General features: G+C 36.3%; 1 protein-coding gene across 5 annotated transcripts; it reads left to right on the top strand.

Annotated features, from left to right (window-relative positions):
- Positions 1–2052: 2052 nt before the first annotated feature.
- Positions 2053–18704, top strand: SPC25 (SPC25 component of NDC80 kinetochore complex). 5 transcript variants are annotated; one of them, XM_057550654.1, is made up of 7 exons: positions 2053–2154; positions 3253–3405; positions 3498–3563; positions 7839–7985; positions 9038–9142; positions 12690–12788; positions 14909–18704. In XM_057550654.1, the coding sequence occupies exons 2-7, from the start codon at positions 3267–3269 to the stop codon at positions 15031–15033; spliced, it is 681 nt and encodes a 226-aa protein (XP_057406637.1). In that variant the 5' UTR covers positions 2053–2154; positions 3253–3266; the 3' UTR covers positions 15034–18704. The 5 variants fall into 5 exon arrangements, with proteins under 5 accessions (XP_057406637.1, XP_057406635.1, XP_007183289.1 ...); XM_057550652.1 differs by having other exon boundaries at positions 2061–2206; XM_007183227.2 differs by having other exon boundaries at positions 2061–2203; positions 14909–18701.
- Positions 18705–22315: the final 3611 nt, after the last annotated feature.

The following is a 22315-nucleotide window of genomic DNA, read 5'->3' as shown; positions in this document are numbered from 1 at the left end:
TTTGCTAACTTCGATTTTGTTCTATTTAAAGTCTTATTTATATGTGTTTTAATATGACAACCTATTGCATAGGAAGTAGGTAGGGTATAAATCATAAAACAAGAAACCATTTTGAGTACTTACCTTATAAGGACCTAGTCCAAGGTATTTGCATTTACTTTCTCTTTTAGTCTTCACATTGGGTATAGGAAGAAGATACTACTCTTACTGTTATTATTATTATTACCCTCACTTTACAGATAAGGAAACTGAGGTTCAAGAGACCAAGTAACTTGCCCACCGTCACACTTATCAAATGATGGAGCCTGGATGTCAAACCCAGGCAGTCTTACTACAGAGTTGAAGCTGTTACCCACTGTGTGATTAATTGAAGAAGTAAATTGACTACAGGACATTAGCACTTGGTTAATATGTACAACAATATCCTCTGAAACTGAACAGATTAAAATTATAACTCATGATGTTTCTGCCTCTCCACAGCACCCCTCCCCCAACACACCAAACCTACTGTGAAGACAATTTCAATTCTGCCAGCAGTATCACCATTGTCTCAAACCTTAAATTACCTCTGACTTACTTCTCTCCTTGCACTTTTATATACAATACAGCCAATCAGAGACAGCAGGTAGCAAGAATGTTAGTTATTAAAAGTTGTTTTTAATCTATTATTTTTTGTTTATTTATTTTTTATAGTATTGAACAATACTATATTAGTTTCAGGTATCCAACGTAATGATTCAATATTTTTATAGAGTATATTCCATTTAAAGGTATTTATAGGGCTTCCCTGGTGGCTCAGTGGTTAAGAATCCACCTGCCAATACAGGCGACACGGGTTCGAGCTCTGGTCCGGGAAGATCCCACATGCCACGGAGCAACTAGACCCGTGAGCCACAACTACCGAAGCCCACGCGCCTAGAGCCCGTGCTCTGCAACAAGAGAAGCCACCGCAATGAGAAGTCCGCGCACCGCAACGAAGAGTAGCCCCCGCTCACTGCAACTGGAGAAAGCCCGCGTGCAGCAACGAACACCCAACGCAGCCAAAAATAAATAAATAAAACAAATTTATTTAAAAAAGGTATAAAATAGGGCTTCCCTGGTGGCGCAGTGGTTGAGAATCTGCCTGCCAATGCAGGGAACACGGGTTCGAGCCCTGGTTTGGGAAGATCCCACATGCCACGGAGCAACTAGACCCGTGAGCCACAAAGATTGAGCCTGCGCGTCTGGAGCCTGTGCTCCGCAACAAGAGAGGCCGCGATAGTGAGAGGCCCGCGCACCGCGATGAAGAGTGGCCCCCGCTCGCCGCAACTAGAGAAAGCCCTCGCACAGAAATGAAGACCCAACACAGCCAAAAATAAATAAATAAATAAATAAATAAATAAATTAAAATTTGAAAAAAAGGTATAAAATATTGGCTATATTCCCTGTGCTGTACAACACATCCTTGTTGCTTATTTATTTTATACATAGTAGTGTGTACCTCTTAGTCCCCTACCCCTATCTTGCCCCTCTCTTGGCTATTAAGTTTTGTGTCATTGAATTTCTACTGGGGCACGGACTACCAGTACTAGGTACTGCCTTTTAATGTCTCTTCTTTAATTTACAGGATCAAAAACAGAGAATGAAGAAATTTTGGAATTTGTTATTATTAGAAGCCAGTAAACAGTAATATTTCAGTCACTCCCCAATGAAGAGTTATTAAATCATGAGACAGATTATGCAATGCTAATTTTAGTAGTTTTATTAGTTTTATTTAATCTACGGGTAGTATCAAAGAAGAGGCTATATACTTGGCAACAGAATACAATTAAAGTCCAATATTTATATTTGTTGCATAAACTTTTATTTGAAATGGATGAATGGTCCGTCAGGCCAGTCCTCCAGGAACTATTGATACTTTGCCCAAGCAGAGCGGAGAGTCCAGCCGCTCTCAGAAAGAACTACCAATCCCAGAATGCCCTTTTCTCTATCTTTCCCGCGAGAATCCCGGAGGGCTAGCTCAACCAATCCCTTCATGAAAAGCCTATACTATCAGCCAATCAGAAGGCGAAAGGGTGCCCAAAGGCGGGAGGCGGAAGGCGCCCTAGGTTTGAAATAGGAAAGTTGGCGCGGCTGCGGGATCCGATTCTGGAGACCAGCTGTTGGCTGGTATCGGTTCGTGTCTTTGTGGGGCAAGTGGTCGAGCTCAGGCCTGCCGGAGAAGGTGGTAATTGAGCTGGGCTCCGAAACCCACCTGTCGCGATAGGGGAAAGTGGGTTTGGAGGCGGAATGCGTATTTTCGGGGGCGGAGTCTGAAATGCACGTCTTGTTGCTGTTTGGGCGTCTGGGCCTTGCAGGGTGGACAGCGACGAGGCAGAGGGGTTTGTGGTTTCACCAAGACATGTCTGTGACCTTCCTGGAAAGATTTGATGTCATTGGGAAGGTTTTAGCGTTACAGAGAACTGGTGGGTCCTGGAGTCTTACAGGACATCCTTTTACAGAGGAGGACACTGAGGCCCAGAGAGTCGAGGTCAATTTTACTACTCTTGGACTAAGCGCACTAAACTCCCCTCCAGTCTCCGTTTTACTGGTACCTTTCCCGGTCTGGGGGAGGGGGAGGGAGAGGGAGTGTAGATGTGTGGGATCTTATTCTATGACAGGGGCCCTGTCATTTGGGACCTGACAATCCAGGCTGGAATCAGAAAGGTCAGAGTTGGAAGGGGCCTTAGAAGTCACCAATTTTACTTGTGTAAAAAGGAGGCAGAGTCATTTTCCCTAGGTCAGAGAGCGTGTTAAGTGTTATGTGCGGTCACACTACTGATGAATTCCTGGGAGGTAGAGTGTCCTGATTTCCTGCTGCACCTTGACCGTAGTTAAGTCTAGGAGGCTTGATCTGCCCTGGAATATCTAGAGTTAAAAGTAAGTTGTTATGAGAGTAGGGGATTAACAGATGCACATTATCCTATATAAAATAAACAACAAAGGTTTACTGTATAGCACAGGGAATTATATTCAATATGTTGTAGTAAACTATAATGGAATAGAATTGAAAGAAATATAGATATATACATATATATAACTGAATCTCTTTGCTGTACGCCCGAAACTAATACAATACTGTAAATCAACTGTACTTCAATAGGAAAAAAAAAAAAAGTAAGTTGCTAACCATTTTCTAGCAAAGATCAAACTGCCAAAATATACTTGATTGGAATTTGTGGCTGATATGGTTTCAATAACTTAAATATAATGTGTGTCCTATTTGTTTTCTAGCATTGTCTTACAAAATGGTAGAGGACGAACTGGCACTATTCGATAAAAGCATAAATGAATTTTGGAATAAATTCAAAAGCACTGTCAGTGACACCTCCTGTCAGATGGTGGGCCTAAGAGATACCTACAAGGATTCCATTAAAGCATTTGCAGGTACCTAAGTTTAACTTGTAACATGCTGTTTTTGTTTGTTTTTAGTGTAATTTCAGCTGAATTGAAACTTCAACTCCCAATTTCTCTTTCAGAAAAGCTGTCTGTGAAATTAAAGGAAGAAGAACGAATGGTTGAGATGTTTCTGGAATATCAAAATCGTATGTGACAATCTGTAGAAATGGATCACAGAGGGTTTTTTTCTAAATTAAACATCTTCATGAAATCCCTCATACAAGTAAAACAATGTATTTATAGATATACAGTGTATACACATATAAAAATAATGAACATATGTGTACCCATAATGCAGCTTAATAAATGGAACATCCCATGTTATACCTTCTCTTCTCTCACCTTCTAGAACTAATCTGTCAATATTTTAATTTAGTATTGAGTTTTTGAATGTTATATAAATGGCATCATTTTGTATGTATTCTGTCCCTTTGTTCACTCAGCATTATGCTTGTGAGATTCATCTATACTGATGTGTAAATGCCTGAATTTTTTTAAAATGAGTTTCACAGACTAGGGTTTGAAAAGCTGGAGTTCCCTCAGCTCTTTGGGTGTAGGGTTAATACTCTGATAGTTTTTCTTTCCATATTTTTACTGTTGTTCTTGCCTTCTCTTTACTACGCCTCTGCAGATTGTCCAGAGTGGATCGGCAGCTTTTACTGAGTTCTCACACACAGACCACAGACATGTAGCTACAGGCCGAAATCCACTGCAGATACTAAATTTAGCTGCACCATGTTTTGAACACTATTAAATCAGAGTGCTTTTATGTGGGACACATGTGGTTAATATGCCACAGTCCCTGATTGTTTCTTCTGCTTTGCTTTGAGCACTTACTTTACTCATTATCTGGCCCCTGAAGGCATTTGATCTTGGAAACCCTGGTAGGCTGTTATGGTAGACTTCTACCCATGTTTATTTTCTAAGCTGCCCTGAAGCTTCCATGCCCTTTTACTGCTTCTCATTCCCTCTGTAACCAGTAGCAGGAAGGAAAACCGTGTGTGTGTGTATGTGTTTGTAAGAGTGATATTGAGTTTAGGTCCTTTAAACACTCTTGGTTTGTAGAATCCCTAGGGATTAGAAAATTAAGTTTGAAACTATAAATTTCACTACAGTTCATCTCAAAGTGTGCTCTGAATGATTATCTGTAGTGTGAAGATGTGTTCTAAATAGTTTAAAATCTAAAAGTATTATCAATTATTTTTCTTTAAAAAAAATCAGTTTATACTTGAACAGAAATATAATTTACGTAAGTTTGATGAATTCGTTGAACATTTAACTGCTATTTGCCAAGCACCAAGGAGGCCACAATACGTAAATGTAATCTATACACTGCTCACAATTTAGTGGAAGACATAGGTAGGAAAACTACAATTAAAATACATTGTAATAGTTGCTATAATGATGGGATGGGAATTTAGTGACATAGAATCTGGAGAGCTTGAATTTTCCAGTGACGATTACAAAATATTTAACAGCTAACCCTTACCTTATACACCACATGCCAGGGCCTATACTGAGCTCCTTACATATAGTGATTGACTGAATCCTCACAGCAACCCTCGGAGGTATATTTATTGTTTTTAATCCTACTTTATGGATGAGGAAATAGGCACAGAGAGGTTAAGTAAGTTGCTCAAGGTCAGACAGCTGGTAATCAATAGGAACGTGATTTGAATGTTCACAGTCTGTCACACTGCCCTGGAGAAGGTCACATAGAAGAGGGATGGGGAAGTTCATCAGAGTCAGCGCCCCTGTTCTAGAGGAGGGAAGAGCATATGGAATGTGGTGGAAACATGAAAGCTTGTTGAGTTGTGGGATGGCTAGAGTACAGTGTGAATGGGGAGTGGCAGAGAAGTGGCTGGTCAGATGATGAAGTACATTATGTGTTGGGCAGAGGAGATTTATTTTGCAGATGAAGAAATTAAAAGCTCACTGAGGTTAGGAAACTTGCCTAAGATCATATATCTTGTAGATAGAGGGTCTAGGATTGCAGCTGAAATGTCTGTGCTCTTTCCAGTGTACCATCTCACCTTTCCACATAGAAGGGAAAGTGTAAGGGCGGGTTCCCATGGTGAGTAGTGAAAGTTTGAAATATTGGCCCTGGCGAATAAAAGAGCTGACTATAAACATATAAAATAGTAGTCATGCAATACTGAGGGCCCTTACATTTGTATTGGCACAAATCCACACGATTGTTCAAATATTAGAATAAAAACACTCACATATATGGTATTTATGTACCACTTAATAGTTTAAAACTTCTCACATTATCATTGGATACCCTAACCCTGTAGGGTAAGTAAATGGGCAGCCATTATTATTCTCGTTTTACAAATGAGGAAAAGAGGCCCCGAAGCTGTGATTTGATCAAGGTCCTTGGGTAACAACTGAGAAGCCAGATGGGAACTGAGAACTTTTGACTTTAAAACTGCATCTCTTTTGCAGTACAGTTCTACTTAATTATCCTTAAAAAGTAGCATTTGTCTTTCTGGTAATTCTGATAAGATGTTTATTTTTAAATTACACCTGATATAATGTGATCATGTCCAAATTCTTGGAAAATACAGAAAAATTAAAAAATATCTGTAATGTTGAGAACCACACTTAACAGAAGACTTTGTAGTTTTTATTTTTCATATGCTATCTAGGTTTTTTTTATGATAATTGTGTTCATGGTATCTATATAACTTTGTATCATTTTTTTTTCTTTTATCTACTATGGCAGGATTTTCCCACGTTACTGAATTCTTTGAAAATATATTACACCTTATTGATATACTGTGTTTAATAATTTACTTATTAGTCATATACAATGTTTTCAGTTTTTCAACATTATAAATAACACTGAAAATAATTTTTTGTATATGAATACTTGCACACATCTTGTTTTCTTAGAGGAGCTTTGTAAAAATGAAATTACTGGATCAAAGGACATGAATATCCTTAAGACTTTTATTTTGCAATGTCAAAAATATTTTCAAAAAAAAAAAAAATTTTTCCACATGGACTCTAATATTTTTCATTCTTCTCAACACTAGCTATTATTTTTATAAACATTGTTATAATAAATGAAAATTAGTGTGTTATTGCTTTATTTGCATTTCTATGATTACTGAGGTTAAATCATCTTTTGTATTTGATAACCATCTGCATTCTGTGTTTCCTCTGTTCATTCCTTCGCTGGTCTTTTTCTTAGGAATTTATATTTGTGTCTTCTTTAGATTAAGAATAATTACCTTTGTTGGGAGAGGATAGTTTAATGGTCAAAAGCATGACCTTTGAAGTTAAGACCTGAGTTTGAATCCAGGTCTTACTGTTCATTGCATTCTAGCAAGTAAAGCTGTGATCAAGTTATTGAACTGCTGAGTCTTTTCCTTCTTCTTTTTTTTTTTTAATCGAAGTTATAGTTGGTTTACAATGTGTTAGTTTCGGGTGTACAGCAAAGCGATTCAGTTATATATATGTATGTATCTATTCTTTTTCGGATTCTTTTCCCTCATAGGTTATTACAAAATATTGAGTAGAGTTCCCTGTGCTATACAGTAGATCCTTGTTGGTTATCTATTTTATATATATTTTCTTTTTCTTTTAAAAAAGAGAGTAAGATGTACGTGATAATTGTATTACTGTGAAAATTAAGTAAATTTATATAAAAGAACACAGTATCTAGCATACAGTAGAGTTTTTATGCTTATTTGAATCAAATATGAGTTTATTTGTCTGCTTGCCTGCCTTTCTCTTTGATTTCTTTTTGCCTTTGAGTAAAACAATCTTTCCCCATATAGTTAATTTTATATTCACAGATACTGCCTTTTAGGTTTCATAAGATTTCATTTTACATTTAAATATTTAATAAATGTGTTTGGGGAACAGTCTACTTCTTGACTTATGATATTTATCATATTAATTTGCTAAGTATACCAACATTTGTTTTCGAATTTTTTTTTGTTTAACTGAGCTGTAGGTCTGTTCTTCCTCCCTACCTCCCGCTCTTCCTCTCTTGTTTCTTCTTTTTGGTATATTCCAGAATCATTTATATAACATTAAAATCTATTTCTTCAAAGCATCTGCAAAGCCATCTTCTAGAGTTTGGTTGCCTTTGGTGGTAGGTTTTATTCATGTATTTATTTGGAGGGGAGAGCTGCAAAGGTCATGATCTTCTGATTTTGTATTTCGTGGTTTAATTTAGTATTCTCATTTTAATAAGCATTTTTGTCTTTTCATTTTTGTTTTCAAAGACAAACAGGAAAGACTAGATAAGGATTTTTGTTGTTCTTTTACAATTTTTTCAATCATCGGGAAACGCTTATCAATTAAAACATTCTTTATTAATTTTATGAAAGTCAGTATTTTGCTCTTAGATACATGTTGACAAGCGAAGCATATAGATTCTAGCTAATACTTTGTGCTTCTTACAGAGATCTGCAGGCAGAATAAGCTCATTCAAGAAAAGAAAGAGAATTTGTTGAAGTTGATTGCTGAAGTAAAAGACAAAAAGCAGGAATTGGACGCACTGACTGCAAATATCCAGGATCTTAAGGAAGAATACGCTAGGAAGAGGGAAAGTAAGTTTCCAGTTGTACATGTATTTGAAACAACCTAAATTTCAAAGTGGCGATGGGTCACAGTGTGGACACCTTGCCTTCTCCCCAGCTCACCGCCCCAAGCGGCTAACATACGTCAGGGTCACAACCACCACTCACCTCTCTGCGAGGGGTCTGTGAAGTTGGCTAAGTGCGTTTCATTTTCCTTCTTTTGCTTAAAGATCCTTTTGATTTCTAATAGAACCAGAGAATAATGAAATTGATATGGGAGTTTAATTAAGCAAAGTGGGAGACAGTTTCACTAAATAACATTTGCCTGGGAGAAACCATAGTGTAATTTATGCAACAAATTTATTGATCATACATGCTCTGTCAGGAACTATTAAGCATGCTTTTCACACTGCAAAGCCTCTTTTTGTCTAAGACTTTCACATTTTTCAAAAAGGGTGCTTCTCTTGGATAGGAGCCTTGTTTGCCCACAAATGAAATAATCAACTCTAAAATCTCTTGAAAATAGCAAAGTTTGTTTTGTGACTGCTTTTCCTTTTAGAGTTTGTGTACCAGTCGACATTATTTTTCTCATCTGCTAAGTATTACTTAGGGGATATTGCACTAAATTAAAAAAAAAATTCTAAACTAGCGTGAAATAAGGCTGACTTCTTGTGAGAAGTAGTTATGTTTAAAGAATAGAATATTTTTCCAGTGAAGCAATTGATATATTTTTGGCTAACCAGGAAAAGCAAAATAGTGTACAAGAAGTCTTTCTATTTCTGTGCTAGTCATGCAAGCCCTTGGCCTATTTATTCATGCTACTTCATAATAAAATAGAACAAAACTTATTCCCCATACTACCTGTATGTATTTTCTCATGCATTTTTTCCTTCCAGCTTGAATGAACAGAAGCCCCTTTTTGCTAATTGGTAGAGATAGAAACTGTAACAAATGTAAATGTAAGCTGATTCATTTGCCTGGCATCATTTTTATAGTTGTTTTTAAGTTTGTTTTAATTAATTAACATTAATTGAATGTTATTTAAAATATTCGATACTCAGTGTCTGTGTTTTTAATCATAGCTATTTCCACTGCTAACAAAGCTAATGAAGAGAGGTTGAAAAGGCTACAGAAATCTGCAGACCTGTATACAGATCGACTTGGACTAGAAATTCGAAAAATTTATGGTAAGTATATTAATGTAAGTAAAACATAGGATATTAGAAAAGTCTGTCTTAAGTAGAAAAGAATTTAAAAAATATTTTCAAGTAAAATAATGGCCACATTATTAACTTTTTAGATAGTAGGAAAAAATTACAGAATTTTTATCACCCTAATGTAATTACTGATCCTTGGTTGTTTATCATCCAGTATTTTAATAAATGTATTTTAGGCATGGTTGCCAACATGCAGATAATTTTTGTTCCTTGTTCTTACTAGCATTGTATGATTAGTATTTCTCTAATTGCTATAGCCTTCATAATGGTAATTTTAAAATGGTGGTGTAATAATTCATTCCATAAGTGTAGCATAACTTATTCAATCTTTTATCTATTGTTTAACCCATGTTACTCTAAGTTAACATTTGGATTTTACATTTTTCAGTTTTAGAAGTACTACAGTGAACATAGGTAGACTTCTCCATTTTTTTGACACAATTTCCATGGAATTCCCAGAGATGAATTACTGGGTTAAAGCATATGAATATTTTTGTGGCCATTATGTAAATATGTGCCAATTTACAGAAATATTTATTGTGTTGGGAGTTCCCAAGATTACATTCAGTTTTGGCGATTCACTGGAAAGTTTACAGGACTCAGCAGGGCTCAGATTTATTGCGGTGAAAGGATACAAAACAAAATCAGCCCAAAGAAAAAAGGCACATGGGGCAAAATCTAGAGAAAACGAGCTTTTCAGACACAAATTTTCAAGAGTCCTAACCCAGTGGAGTCACACAGGACGTACTTAATCCCTTCAGCATCGAATTGTGACAGTACATGTGAAGTGCTGTCTACCGGGGAAGCTCATTAGAGACTCTGGAAGCTTGTGCCTGGTTTTCTGTGGACTTCACCCCAGGTATCTTTTCCTGTTGCTGATTTTGCTGTATCATTTCACTGTAATCATAGCACTGAGTATAACCATATGATGAGCCCTATGAGTCCTCCTAGTGAATTTTCAAACCTGTGGTGGTCTTGGGGATCTCTGACACACCAGGCAAGGACCAGCCTTGCAAGCAGGTCTTTTCTGGGTATAGCAGTCTCAGGCCTGCTATTTTAACTCTTCTATGCAATCTGTCTACAATGTAAAGAGTACCCATTGCATTGTATTTGTGCCAGAATTGTAGTTTTTTTAAAGTTTTTTGGTTTGTTTGTTTTTTAGCAGTTGACTAGATATAATAGAAACTATTTTTTAAATGCATTTCTTTAATTATTAATGAAAATGTGACCATTTTTTCCCATTGTTTATTAATTACAGTTCTTTCTGAGATTGATTGGGCCCTTTGTTCATATATCTATTTGCCTTGGCTTTTGTTTTTCTTATCTGTCGGAATGAGTTTTTTTATTTTTTTATTTTTTTAAAGATTTATTGATTGATTGATTGATTACTATGTTGGGTCTTCGTTTCTGTGCTAGGGCTTCCTGTAGTTGCGGCAAGCGGGGACTACTCTTCATCGCGGTGCGCGGGCCTCTCACTATCACGGCCTCTCTTGTTGCGGAGCACAGGCTCCAGACGCGCAGGCTCAGTAATTGTGGCTCACGGGCCTAGTTGCTCCGTGGCATGTGGGATCTTCCCAGACCAGGGCGCGAACCCGTGTCCCCTGCATTAGCAGGCAGATTCTCAACCACTGCGCCACCAGGGAAGCCCCGGAATGAGTTTTTAATACAAAATATTAACCTTTGCTTAGAGGAGAACATAAGGTCCAGCTCTGAACTTTTGATCCATTGGTCTCTAAGTTTATATTCACTGTTATCCTGAGGTGCTTTTTTGTGTTTTGTTTCAAAACCAGTTTTAAAGCTCTAAAATTATTTTTATATTTAAAGTAGAAGTTTCTCATAGTCCTCAAAATCAGGAAATAATGTTTTAAAGAAGAGACAACACAAATTAAACTCTTCATTTTGCCTAACTGAATATCTTATGAAATCTTTTCTTTGGCATGCATACTTCCCATTACTGTTAACAGTTTAAAAAATCTGGTATACTGACATAATTACTTCACTTTGAATTTAAATGCAAGACAAATTTTTTCAGTGTTTCTGAAGATTTCTTTTTATAATTAAAAGCATTTTTTATGCTGTAGAGTAAAACTGAAATGCATGTGAATTTCTACTTTGTGGCTGCCATTTTGAATTTCTACTGAGTATTTACTCCTTAGTAAGCATTTGGAGGTCTTTTGAAAAATAGGCTTTAAGTCCAGATAACTGTGTAGAAAAAGTCAAATTAAATTTATTGTCAAAATATTAAATGACAATAAAAATTTTTTATTGAGGTTAAATATATATAACAGAATTTGCCATTTAAACTCTATTTTATTGTAAAATTCAGTGGCATTAATTACATTCACAGTGTTGTGCAATCATTACCACCATCTATTTCCAGAATTTTTCATCATCACAAACAGAAACTCTGTACCCATTAAATAATTCCCATTCCTCTCTCCCCTCAGCCCCTAATAACGTCTAATTTACTTTCTGTCTCTACAAATTTGCCTGTTCTAGATATTTCATATAAGTGGAATCATATAATATTTGTCCTTCTGTGTCTGGCTTATTTCACTAAGCATAATGTTTTCAAGGTTCATCTATGTTGTAGCAAGTATCAAAACATCATTCCTTTTTATGGGTGAATAATATTCCATCATGTATATATACACCATATTTTGCTTATGTGTTCATCTGTTGGTGGACACTGGATTACTCTCATCTTTTGGCTGCTGTGAGTAATGCTGCTGTGAACATTGCATGCAGTTATCTGTTTGAGTCTCTATTTTCAGTTCTTTTGAGTATATACTGCAGAATGGAATTGCTGGGTCATGTAATTCTTTGTTTAAATTTTTTGAGGAACTGCCAAAGTATTTTCTACAGCACCTGCACCATTTTACATTCCCACCAGCAATGTACAAGGGCTCCAATTTCTCCACATCTTTGCCCACATTGTTATTTATTTTATTATAGTCATCCTAGTAGGTGTGAAATGGTATCTCGTAGTTTTGGTTTATATTTTCTCAGTGATTAGTGATAAAGGAGTATCTTTTCATGTGCTTATTGGCCATTTGTATATATTCTATGGAGAAATACCTATTCAAGTCCCTTTGTCCATTTTTGAATTGGGTTTTTCTTTTTGTTATTCAGTTGTAGGTGTTTTTTTCATATATCTTGTATATTAAACCCATATCAGATCTATGATTTGCAGATATTTTCTCCCATTCCGTGGGTTGTATTTTCACTCTCTTGATAATGTCCTTTTAGGGGCAAAGTTTTTAATTTTTTAATTTTGATGAAGTCCAATTTATCTATTTTTGTTGTTGTTGTTGTTTGTGCTTTTGGTCATATTTAAACTACAGTGCATTTCAAAGCTAATTTGTAACTAGTACATTTGGAGACATTGGTTAAGTGAATATATGTACTTAGCAATGTAGATATTGATCAGAGATGGAGGTAAGAAAGCTCATCTCCATTGAGAGCTTTGGCACAATAAAATAATTCTCATACTAAATAATTTAATCCCTTTTTTCAGGTGATAAGTTGCAGTTTATATTCACTAACATTGACCCTAAGCATCCTGAGAGCCCATTTATGTTTTCCCTGAGCCTAAATGAAGCAAGGGACTATGAAGGTATGTACTCCTATCTCTTAACTGGTACTTAAGATTGGCATCCCAGAATGTTATTTGACTTAGAATATAAAGTAATGTGAAGGCAAGTAATATTCCCACAAGCTGTTCCTTTTTTTCCAGTCTTGCTTCTTGGGATAGTGTCTTCTAAAGGCAATGAGTATAGTTTTGTTATAGATATTATCCAGGAGCCTTAATAAGTGACTTTTCTTCAGGATGGCACAGTGCCACAGTGGCTAAAAGACCTAAAAGACCAAAGATCACTGCATTTCATATGCAAGTATGAATTATCCTCTTAGAGAATTTAAAACAAAGCTAAAGCTATAAAGGTTATGACTGCCTAAATGTGGATATTGTAAGTTATCCAAGTAAGTGGTTTTAAAATTGAATGTAAAGTCAGAATGTGATCATTTAACACCCCTGCTCCCCCCAAATTATCCTATCCTGAAAATCCTGAACGTTAATAATTTAGCTTAGTTACTGATTCTGCAGCAGGCCAGAAGGGCTTTGATGCATGGGAAATATATATGTTTGGCAATAGTGTGAACAAGAAGAGAATGGAAATATATTTATCTCTTTTTATTATTCTAAGACCCACTTTAAAGTAGTCCTTAACTTACTGGACTTCAGAAAAATGGTTCTTAGCTCTTTATACCTATGTTCTCATCTTAAAGCGTTTATAGCAGACAGACACTCAGGTAAACTGCTGCGTTGGCTCCCTAACGTGCTCTACTGACTCAATTCCTATTCTAATGAAATTTATATTTTAGGAATCTAGTTCAGGTACAAGTGTTTGGTTTTTTACTCTATAGATAAATATCCTCTAATCTGATAATGGGTGCTAAATTTTAAAAAGCAAACCCCCAAACCTCCTACCTAGCTTCTCAGTTTTCACCAACTTGGATAGCCTCTATTGCTAGGTAGTGTCACAGTATTTGATAATGTATTAAAATAGAATCTCCAGTATAAATTTTTTTTTTTTTTTAAAGTACATCGTTTTTTTTTGTTTGTTTGTTTTGTTTTTTAAATTAATTAATTAATTTATTTATTTTTGGCTGTGTTGGGTCTTCGTTTCTGTGCGAGGACTTTCTCCAGTTGCGGCGAGCGGGGGCCACTCTTCATCGCGGTGCGCGGGCCTCTCACTGTCGCGGCCTCTCTTGTTGCGGAGCACAGGCTCCAGACGCGCAGGCTCAGTAGTTGTGGCTCACGGGCCTAGTTGCTCCGCGGCATGTGGGACCCTCCCAGACCAGGGCTCGAACCCGTGTCCCCTGCATTGGCAGGCAGACTCCCAACCACTGCGCCACCAGGGAAGCCCTCCAGTATAAATTTTGAACCAAGCACTCTTTGCTATTCTTTCTCTGCTTTGGTCATGGGCATTGTTTCCTAAGCAGTCTCTACCAAAGAGCTGGAAATCACATATGGTTGAATTTCTTCTCCTTGGACAAAGGACAAGATTGATGGTAGAGAAAGTTGGATCATTCCTTTCCTTTGACCACCTTTACTGGAGACTTGCTCCCAGTGTGTACCAGCTGGTGCAACTGCATTCGAGGGTCATATTGTTCTTTGTCTTTTGAGTCTCATTTGATTACTAGGCCATGTAAATACCACTTTGGGAATAGCAATCACATTTTCTAATGACCCCCCATTTCACTTGTAAAACTTCAGATATTTCTTTCCACAGCTGTTAAGTTATTAAGGTTTGGCATTGAAAGTTGTTATTTTTTTGATCCAGTGGCCAGAAATTAGAATTGAGGCCAAATTTTGCAGAGAAAACTGATGACAGTTCCAAAAAAAATTGTTAAAATATTTTAAATAGTTAAAACAAAATGTATGGGAAATGGCATGCTGTTCTGTATCTCTAAGCTCTTCAATCCCTTGATTACCATCTGTTTAAATTTAAAGCAAGATTGTAGTACTTAACATTTGAATATTTAGAGATTAAACAAAGGAAAGGTCTAAAAGATAGGATACGAAAATCAAGTGTATCTATCATTCTATGCTGAAAGCATTTCAATAAAATGGAATTGAAATGACTTGAATCAGATGAGAGCATCTAAGTTAGAAATATTTCTCTTCTATTAAAAAACTCATTCAAATTTCTTTTTTTTTCTTCCCCCTTCTAGTGTCAGATAGTGCTCCTCATCTTGAGTGCCTAGCAGAATTTCAGGAAAATGTAAGGAAGACCAACAATTTTTCGGCTTTTCTTGCCAATGTTCGGAAAGCTTTTACTGCTATTGTTTATAATTAATGTATAAATAGTATATAAAAACCGTTATCCCTATTGCGTTTCTCTTTTTAAAAAAGGTCTCATTATTCGTTGTTTGTCTATAATCCGTTTGTATTTTTGTAACATTTCTGTGTGCTGATTTCTGTAAATTATTTAAATTAAAATCTTAGGAAAGAAGATTTATAAAGTCAAGCTTTTGGAGGTCATGGACCAGTAATAATAAAAATTGAGGGGGGGGGGTGGGCCCACCCTAAGGTTTGCAATTTTTAAAATGTACTTCACAAAATAAATATTATTATCCTAATATCATAAAGGAAAGAATATTTTTATCTTAAACCAAGTGGGATCTACAGTTAAAATAAAGGACAAATCTTTACATCAGAAGAAGATTGGCAGTATTCTAAAATGTCTTTTAGAAAAGGGTCTAATTTTGAAAATCCAAATATAGAAAATTTATAACCAATTTTCATTTTATAATATTTATACTGGTTAGTTGTGGTCTGGATATAAATTTGCCATCACTGGAGTCTATTCAGTACAAACTAGAACTCGATCAACTTCTTCTAAGATTTCATTTTTGTCACCATTCTTTCTTTATAAATCTGGTTGTATTTAGGTCTGCTGGCTTAAGTGGAAGCCACATACTACACCTCTCGGGATACCTTGGGCACACCTAAAAGCCATGGAGCAGCGGCCCTCGTGCTTCCAGCTACTGCTGTCTTCTCCCTGCAGTCTGGGGGAGAAGTTTAGGCCAGTTGTCTAGTTAGGGTTGGAGGGAGTTTCAGAGCACTCTCCCCCAGTGGCCTCTCATGCCTAGGAAACCTAGGTCTGGAGGTAGATTAGCCTCGAAAACGGAGCTAAGAGTAGGGATGTTGTAGTTCTCTAAATGGAAATAGACACTACATGTTTAACAGAAAAAAATAGCAGATGACTACTATAGTGAGTACATATTTACTGCTTGAAATATATTCTCAAGGAACAAACAAAACTTAAGAAAAGATTTTCATTCATTGAAACTAGAGGAAAACCATGTCTCATACCACAAATTCTTGATATAATGTTTTGAACCGTACAGCAAGAAGGCACTAGGCATTGATTCTGAAACATCCTCTTCACCTGCAAGTTAGAGAAATGAAGACGGGGGATGAGAGACTAAATGGGTAGGTCCACACTTAGGTCCATTTCTCCTCAAGGACCACCATTCTTCACTTCTTCTAACTGGGGGGTGGAGGTGGGACAAGACCTCTGAATGAGACCATGTAGCAGGAAAGTCACAAAAGGATAGCATAGGAACCAGCTTTGCAGCTGGGATCCAAGGTCAGACGTATGAATAAAGTGCACTCTCATACCAAACAAAGGGCCTTAAGCCACAGAAATTTATATCAGTTTGTTTTCTCACCTAGAAAGTTGATTCATTCCAAAATTGGAATCGGGAATTGGTTAGGGCTGGCCACCTTAGAATAATAGTTAGTACTTTCTTAACCCTTCTTATGTGCCCAGCACTGTTCTAAGCCCTTTACAGATGTCAACTCACTTATATTCCCTCAACAACCTGTGAGGTAGGTACTATCCATAACCTCGTTCTACAGATAAGGAATCCAAGGCACAGAGAGTGTAAGTAACTTCAAGTCAGATAGCTGGGAAGTGTTAGAGTTGGGATTTAAACCCAGGTGGCAGTCTGGCACCTAACCCATGAACTTTACCTAGACTCTACCTTATGCCTTTCTATGCTATATTGCAGAGAAAGTATGTGAAGACAGAGTTCTTAACAAAGATTCTATACAAATTTGCATTTTTTTTTGTTTTTTGTTTTCTTTTACAAATTTGCATTTTTATAATATAATTTTGCTTTTGTGTTTCTATAGAAGTATAATGATTAAGAAAAAAAAAAGCAGGGGAATACGTTTTGTCTGGATCCTTAGTACCTGGCCTTCAGAACCCAAGTGACTCACTGAGAACCATCTCTAGGTATTCAGACTGCACTTATCAACCCAGGTCTTTATGGAAATGGTGGATGGAGGGCTGTTGACTTATGCGTAAGTCTTTATCTGTTCAATCAAATATAAATGCCCTAATTTTTGAGGTTTGCTCTGTGCCAACCTAGGAATATTCTGGAGCCAACATTATTAGTATATTAGCTTAAATTTTAAAGTTTGATACATTATGAAAATTGCACTTTGAATACATGTGAAAGGTAAACCAAGCTATTCCATTAAATTTGCTCTATCCATTTTATGTAGGATGCTATGTTGTAAATAAGAAATAATACTTTTAAGCATTTACAGTCTTCCTGATACAGAAATAAAGCACAAGATACATAGATAAGAGATTTTCTTAAATGGGAAACAAATGCACACAAGTAGTAAAACTGAACTGGAATCCAAATCGGGTGGACTAACCTATTCCACATTTTGTAATAAAATGGAACAACAAGCCCTCTAAAATTAAATTCAATCACTAATTAAGTTAAAAAAACAGAATCAGCACAAAATCTGCTAAAATGTACTGCTAGTGGATTTAAAGTTTCGATTTCCCAGCTAATAAGGATTAGAATGTGTTGCTTCTCCTCCACTTCAGAGGATTCTTTCTTGTACAGAGACAATTAGTTATATTTTAATTTGTGTACCATGACAGTGAAGTGCCTGGTATCACCCTAGCATAGTATCTAACACATAGTAGAAGCTTAGTAAGTATTTGTTACTGTCGAACACATTTCTAGACTCAATATAAGATTATTTAATGGGAAATTAAAATTACATCTTTGAAAAGGAGCTGACTTGTTCAGTAATACCTACAGGCATGTTGCTGAGATGTCCAGCAATTTTTAGAAGGTAAAGATATTTCTACAGGCAATTCTTGACTAAATAACAAAGCTAATTGAGAATAAGACTCTTTCTGAATAAAGACAAGGGTTTCATCTAAGTAGAAAAAGAGTCCGTCAGTTAAGTAAGTTAACTGGAGACTATATGAGCTGTTTAAATCATCTCCTTTCTTGGTATTGTTAAACATATTGTAGTGTGAAGTATGAACAATGTATGGTGAAATATGTGACAAATGTTTGGAGTTTAGACACATGTTATCGTTTTCCCTTAGCAACCAAGCAAGCTGGAGGTAGCTGCTGAAACTAAGGTCCAACAAAGGGAAAAACTTCAAGGATGAAGTTATTTTACTCAGTTGGATAGATTTTTACAAAAATTCAGAAAGTGGCAATATTTGAGATCAAATAAATGTGATCTGTATAATGGTAAATCTTGAATACTCATTTTTTGTGAAAAATTCTGCTTTCCGGCCCCAACATGGTAATGTAGGAAGATTTGAGGATTAAGATGTGGTCCAGTCTTTGCTCTACTATTAAAATTGATACATGATGTTAGGCAAGTCATTTAATCTTTCTGAGCATCAATTTTCTATCAGGCCAGACTGCACTATGTGTAGTTTCCCAAACTTGCTGTTTTCTTTTTTGTTGACCAGGCCAAGAAAGTTTTCTTCTATTTTCAGTTAACTAAAAGTAATTATCATGAATGTTTGTTGAATTTTATCATGTTTTTCTGTATCTATATAGATTTTCGTCTTGTATCTGCTAATGAGGTGATTTATATTAAATAGGCTTAAAACAGAAGTTGAATTAAACTTGCCTTCCTAGAATAAATCCAACTTAGTCATGGTGTGCAATCTTTTTTGTTTTGTTTTGTTTTTAATAATGTTGGATTCAGTTTGTGAAACTTTTGTTTTAAATTTTTACATCCATAGCCATGAATTAGATTGGCTTTTAATTTTCCTTTGTATAAACTTCATGGGATGTTGGAGTCACAGTTATCCTAGGTCCTAGACCCTTGAAAATAGTTGAGATGTGTTCCTTTTTTTCTATTTCCTGAAAAAGTTTGAATAAGACTTTCTGTTTTTGAACTCACATATAAAGCTATGTGGGCCTGTGTTTTCTTTGTAGGAAGATGTTTTTAGAAAAATGCTCGTTAAATTTTTTTAATAGTTACTGAATTATTCAGTTATTCTATTTCTTCCTGAGTTTTGATAAGGCATACGTTTTTGAGAAATTTATCTCTTTTGCTGACATTTTTTGCCAATTAATTGGTATAAAGTTGTCGATAATATATAATTTTAGTTTTTGATATCTACTGCATCTGTGGTATGTCTACTTTTTTCTTAGAAATAATATTTATGCCTTTCTTAACTTTGCTAGAGGTCTGCTCAGTTGATTAATCCTTTCAAAGAACCAATGGATAGCTTTGTTCAACCCCTTATTTTGTCTTGTATTTCATTAATTTCTGATATTTTATTTGCTTTAGGTTGTTTCTGATGTTTTCATAAATTCATAATTAGGATGCTTAATTCATTAATTTTAGCCTTTCTCCTTTTTCTTATAGTACTTTTTTTAAGCTGCTTTCCTGAAACTACAGGTTTTAATACATAGTAACTTTCTTATTTCTAACATTTAAAATTTTCCATTAAGATTTATTCTTTGTCCATGTGTTATTTAGAATGTGTGTGTGCACATGTGCGTTTGTGTGCAGGGACACATACATATGTGTTCTCCAAACACACAGGGTTTTTTCACTTAACCTTTTCTTAATGATTTCTAGCTTACATTGTGGTCACACAATTTCTAGAGTCTTACTTTGCGGCCTCGTATGTAATCAGTTTTTTACATGTGTATTTTCCAGGGGTTACATGCAGCACTTTCTTATCTGCCCATAGCGTTCACCTCACCCTTCTCACTTGCCTGACTCCTGCTCAGTTTGGACTTTCCCCGACTTCCTTGATCCTAATTAATGCCCCTCCTAAATGTTCTCATAACCTTCTTGATATACTCCTATTATAGCACTTATCACAGTATATTGTGTTTACCCATCTGTTTCCCTTTCAGAAGAGAGACTAAGGACTCTTTGAGGAAAAGGGCTCATTGTCTTTTTAGTATTGAAGTGACAGAGTGATACTGCCCCAACCACTCTGTATGGTAACTTCTATTCACCCTTCAAAATCCCACCTTCTCGTGATCCCCTGCCCCCAGGCCCATCTTCCCTGGGTTAGACATTTTTCCTATTAACATTGCCACAGACAATGGAATGTGTTGTTATTTTGATTCTCCAAATTAGGCTGATTACCCCCAAGGCCATCAAGACTTTGGGGGAGGAGAGACTTTTTCTTGGAAGCTGGAACAAAGTTACATTATGCTCGAATTACTAATCAGTTAAAGCCTTATGATACTGTACAATAAAATTTACTTTAACCTAAACTGAATATCATATTACTTTTTGATGGATCCAAATGGATCATAATATTCATTGTGAATATTAATTATTATGAGTAATTGAAAATGCAAAAAAAAAAGAAACTGATCTTTCTGGTTGACAGGATAATGGATAGTAAGCTTTTATTCTACCTGAAAGAAGACAAGAGTAATGCTTTTGATATTTTTAGTGAAAATCTGGCTCAGACCTCTACTGCCTGTATTTCAGGTTGTTAATGTTGCTAAAAACTTCCTGACATATGAAAACTGCCTAGTGGAATATAATTATGAAAGCCCAACTAGAAGTTTAAAAGTATTCATATTAAAAATTATTTTATTCTCTGTGGAAGACTTGGGCACATCATTAGTCTTCCCAATATGCACTTAATTTTTACCTAAATCTAAGGAGTAGCATCCATGCCTGTCCTGCCAGAAAGTTCTTGCCCTTCTAAGAAGATATCCAAGTCTGTTATCCCCAACAATATTTGTATTTTTATTTGGTTTAAGACTATAGTATTTCTTTGAAGTTTAAAAATTACATATCACAGATGCAAAAAGGATTTGCAGCAACATTTTAAACCAGGAAAACCATTTATGTCTTTACAAAGTAAAACTGCTTTATGAAGAAAGAGAGGCCCCTTTCTTTGAAAATTACTTCCAAAGAGTTTCAGGGCCCAACTACCATTATCATCACTTTCTCTATACAAATGATCGAGTGTAGGCTACAGTCAATTTCTATACAATTTTTTATCCATCAAGGCTTAATGGAAAGAAGTCAAATGAAGAGAAAATATAAATTCAAAATCTCTGTTCATGGTCTAATGGCCTATTATTCAGCCTACTTTCTACGTGTGGAAAGTCTTCATTAATACACCATTAAGGATGACGTTAAAACTTCTGATCTGTTCTTCTAGGCTGTAAGTTATGTCTCACATAACAAATTTTACTTGAGCTCCTTCGGGTCTGATATCTGTATCTATAAATATCTCTATGTGTTTGTTAGTTATATCCTGCTATAGGAGTGTAATGGTGCAGAGTATAAAAAATTATATGTACCTTGGTTTGAAAATTTCCTTTGTGAAAATATAAAATTTGACAAGTTAAAAAAAAATAAACAGAGGTAGGGGGCAGGAGAGTAATAGAATGGGTTTTAATTACTCCTTTAATGCCAGACTGTCTATTTGGCACAAAAGTAAATCTGCCCACATGTATCATCAATACCTTGACCTTCCATTCAATGGAGAGTGTGGTCTCCAGACTGACTTGGGTCATTTTCTGGAAGATGCTGCTGTACCACTTCTCTTCATTCTAAAATGTTCCCCTTGGGAAGCGTTTGGGGTCTGCTCTCTCATTCACAACCTTTTCCCGTTATAGGACATTTGGGGAAGCAGCATAAATCTCTCTAAATTTTCCACTTGGACAGTAAAAGCTAGTTTCTAGAACTTTCCACCCAAACTAGAAACTCATTAGCACTTAAAGTGTCTTTCACTAGGAAGTTGCTTAGGGTATTCCTTTCATCATGACCTGGAAGGGAAGTGCAGAATTCCTGGTTTCTGAATTGGTGTATGAAGTTTCCAACTGGGCAAGGAGGCATAAAGTTTCTGGCACTGTCTCCTTCCTAACGTTTTCCTCTCTGCCTTGCTCTTATCCTCTGATCCCCAGCCATCTCTGGCTCACACTTGACCTCACTCTAAGAGCAGTTCTGGTTGTGGGTAGAGGGTACCTCAGAAGGTCATTGGCTCAGGATGGTACTCCATTCTACCCGGAAATCCTCTGCCTGGTATATGGTCCTCGTCTACCACCCTCTCTTCCGACCACGCCGCCTCTTTGCCTTGGCTCCTGATCCTTTATTCTAACGTCCTTAACCTGGGTCTATCATCTCACTGGTTCCTTGCCTGCCTGTCTCTGCTAAGCTCTTCTTCTTGGACTTGATCTGTATTCTTCCCCATCTCCCTGACACTGCTTTACCTCTGGTGGGCCTGCTGTGGCTATTTCCACCCAAGACCCCAGGAAAAAAGACATCTGTGTCCTAATCTCTGTTGTGCTACCAGAAGACTA

The sequence above is a fragment of the Balaenoptera acutorostrata genome, chromosome 8, assembly GCF_949987535.1.
Source record: "Balaenoptera acutorostrata chromosome 8, mBalAcu1.1, whole genome shotgun sequence".
Taxonomy (NCBI): Eukaryota; Metazoa; Chordata; class Mammalia; order Artiodactyla; family Balaenopteridae; genus Balaenoptera; species Balaenoptera acutorostrata.
The sequence above is the reverse complement of the archived record's forward strand: the minus strand, read 5'-3'. Positions and strand labels throughout refer to the sequence as shown.